The sequence below is a fragment of the Populus alba genome, chromosome 9 (assembly GCF_005239225.2).
Source record: "Populus alba chromosome 9, ASM523922v2, whole genome shotgun sequence".
NCBI lineage: Eukaryota > Viridiplantae > Streptophyta > Magnoliopsida > Malpighiales > Salicaceae > Populus > Populus alba.
The window spans coordinates 6,833,168-6,836,617 of NC_133292.1; the positions used below are offsets into that span (position 1 = coordinate 6,833,168).

At 37.2% G+C, this 3,450-nt stretch overlaps 1 protein-coding gene across 1 annotated transcript; it reads right to left on the reverse strand.

Moving 5' to 3' along the window:
* Positions 1–1,254: 1,254 nt before the first annotated feature.
* On the reverse strand, positions 1,255–1,737 carry LOC118027540 (uncharacterized). The gene has a single exon (XM_035030917.1). It carries the CDS (start codon positions 1,735–1,737, stop codon positions 1,255–1,257), a length of 483 nt encoding a protein of 160 aa, XP_034886808.1.
* Positions 1,738–3,450: the final 1,713 nt, after the last annotated feature.

The window sequence follows — 3,450 nt, forward strand, 5'->3', positions numbered from 1 at the left end:
CGTAGTAAACGTACGTACTATTGCAGAAAGAGAAAAGGCCACATGCTTACGTTGCTAGCTAGCCCATTGACATTCGGCTATAGATCATCTATACTTGCTATTAATTACCACATACGTAAAGATAGCTCTTTTGCAAGATGATATGAAAATTTTCACTTTTTTCATGAATGAATACATCAAAATAGATTATATTAAGAGAAATGAAACAATTTGGAGTCCCATAATATGCTTCCTATTCTAATCAATTAGTACAAAACACATGTATAGGTATACATGCCATCTCTTTTAATTACGGGAGTTCAGAGTATAGGCATACCTTTGGAAGCTTTGGACAGGCTGATTACATGCAGTGGTTCAAAGATCGACTGTCTATCCTTAATTTCTTCGCTTTTAATCAGATTGGTGTTCTTGCATTCCACACATGCATCAAGATGTGCTCGAGTAGATATACATGGAGATTGTTAATTAGTCAACCAAATTCCTTGAATTAATTAAATTACATCTGTCCTTTTTGCAGCATTTTTTATCTCCTCTATGCAAAGGATTCTTCTCGTATTATAGTTCACATATATAACAATTGAGAAACAAACTTTAATTAATTAATCAAGCAATAAAAACAGCACGCTCCCACCGAGTATAGCAATGTCTGAAGTTAACTAAAAGCTAATACTTAAAAGCAAATCTTTGGTTTTTCTCACAGCTGGGTATAGAAATTCATGTTTCCACTAAAGTATTTAGACAGCATAAAACTGCATACACATGTCAATGCTTGATTGTGTTAGTCAAACACGCTTGTAGTTCAATTAATTATATATAGCACCTATGTTTTCCACCCTTAAGAGGTTTTTGGTTCGGAAAGGGAAAAAATAAAGCAGCAAGTGACCTAAAACTTAATTCGATTGGATAGGGTACCCTTAACATACTGCTAGCTAGCTACTTAATTAACCATGGAATGATAAGCTGATCATTACAATTTACACTAATTCAATACTTTTCATTATCCCTACATATCACCATATATATATATAAGGTTAACTACAATCAATGATATTGCAGACGCAGAAAGTACTTGCTCTTGAACACAAATATATTTGATCACATTTTATGTACAGTTGATAATCAAATTGCAAGGAGAAAATTACAGGTTTTTAGTTTGGTATTAAACTTCTCAATCACTAATGTATGTTTGTTTAATCCATCTCTATCTTCCAAGTAATTGCATACTCTAGCTACATGGAATTGTAGAATACTAATTCATGCCTTCTCGTTTTGTTTCCACTTCAACCTTGTAAACCTGCAGGGAGAGTACCTTATTTTGTACTCTGAAATAGTCTCAAGTTTAGGTGACCATGTTTGTTCTTTTGATCCAACCAGCTGTTCATAATGCTTCTTCAACTCTGGAGTGCTACAAAGAAAACTATTACCAGGGCTAGTAGAACCTGCAGTTTGATCTTGATCTCCGCCTCTATTTATAAGCCTCGTTATGAATTCTGGCACAACCTTAATCAAAACCCTACCCTCAGCACCCTTTATGTACTGGAAAGGAGACTCTCCAAAATTAATAGGGGTTCGTTTAGGGCTAGAGCTGAAGGCTGCAAGAGAAGAAGCTGACAAAACATTGCATGCAAAGCGATCTAATGGAAGGACAAAGTAGGTTTGGCCTGGCATGAGCTCATCATCAATGGCTAGGGATGGAACAGGATGACCAATGAAGAAAGAATCTGCATGGCAGACCATTTTGTCTGGATTCTGAAACATGATCTCTCCAGCTATGTGTTTGTTGCTGCCAGTTAAGATTCTTGTGGTTCCTTCCCAGAAGATTAGCTTCACCACTGAAGATCTTGAGCTTTGATGGAAACATGGAAACACTGCATATCCCATCTGAAGAGAGACAGAGATAAAATATATGAAGTTTGGATTGCTTGAGTACTTTTGGGTTTTGGATGTAGAAGATAAGATAGAGGAGGGGTTAAATAAACAAGGGAGCCTGGTTAAGGATTGACGTAGATAAAGTCTAGGTATATGTTTCTTAAAGGGGTTTTGATGGGGTCGGTGGTCAGCCATGACGGCTTTGAACATCTAAATATATCGATCCTCTCACAGCTTCACGGGGTATCTTCTCAAAACTTCCAAAAGACTTGGTTGTTACAGCTCACCCTGGCCAAAGTGCTGTTGAGAAAGTCAATTTGCTTGCTAGCTAGCTAGCTCGATCGATCCGTGGTAGTTAATAAATATATACCTAGTTTAGTTTTAGCATCACATCCAATATTTCTTTCTTCACTTGTTATATTGTTTTTGGACACGTTGGAAATGTTAAGTTTATTTTATTTTATTTTATTTTAAAAAAAACAGATCTATATATAATTTTGAGTATCATCTTTTCGTAACATGAAATGAAATGATGGGAAATCTTATTGAATTTTTTTTTATTTACTTAGCATGATTACGAGAAATTGTGACAACTTCCTGGCCCTTTTTACTTTTCCTCAAGGATTCATATGGTTTGCGTGCTAGATTCAATTAATAACATCAGATTATATACATATAAGTTAAAAAATCGGTGATATGAATCTAGGCCTCGCCTGCCAAGCTATACATCAAAACTTTGAGCTCTGACCATGCATTTTATCAATATTTAAGTAAATGCACGATGAATGATATAAATGGTGGTCGTAACTCAATAGCCATAAATAAACATGTGCCCTCTACTTATTTCTTTATAGGGCCGACCGGGGACCTCCTCATATGAATGAATAATATACTTTATGATCATAGTCTTACAGAAAATTGACAACTGTTTAGCCCTGGTTCGATATGACGTGGCTGCAGCTGATTATAGGATCGTCGTTGGGCAGCCTGTTGTCTGTCTCTCTGAAGTACAAGAATTGGATCAGGTGGGAGGCTTCTCTGCGCATGAGAAAACGGGCCGAAAGCAAAGACAGAAACAACACTTTATAGGCCCAACAACAACAGCTACTTCAACAGACACTGGGCCATCTTTTACAAACTTCATACAACCAATTGTTGACCCATCTGATCTTTGCATTCTTGAATCAAAGAATAAGAAATCGCAGAAACACAGAGCCAAGAGGATTAAACGCAAAACAAGTTCTCTTTCGAGAAGGAAATCACACAAACTAGCACACCACAGACAAAAGCAACCTGAGACAGTAATCATAGAGTATTCAGTGTCGGACAATGGCATTAAGAACAGAAACGCAATTATCTGTTGTGGGAAGGAACATGTGGGTGATGATGAGGCCAATAGCTCACACTATCAATCCCCTGCAGCTCATGGTAACCAAGTTGCTGACTCTTTACGATCCGGCTCTTGGGAGGAAGCTAATGCTTGCTGGGAAGTTGGAAAAGCTATCCTTCAGGTGCATGATGATAATCACCTGATGACACAAACAATACAGGGACTCATAGATAATGAGCAGGAGGAGTGGC

Excerpts from the sequence above, each read along its gene's own strand:
- LOC118027540 (XM_035030917.1), bottom strand. The coding sequence starts at position 1,737 with ATGGTCTGCCATGCAGATTCTTTCTTCATTGGTCATCCTGTTCCATCC.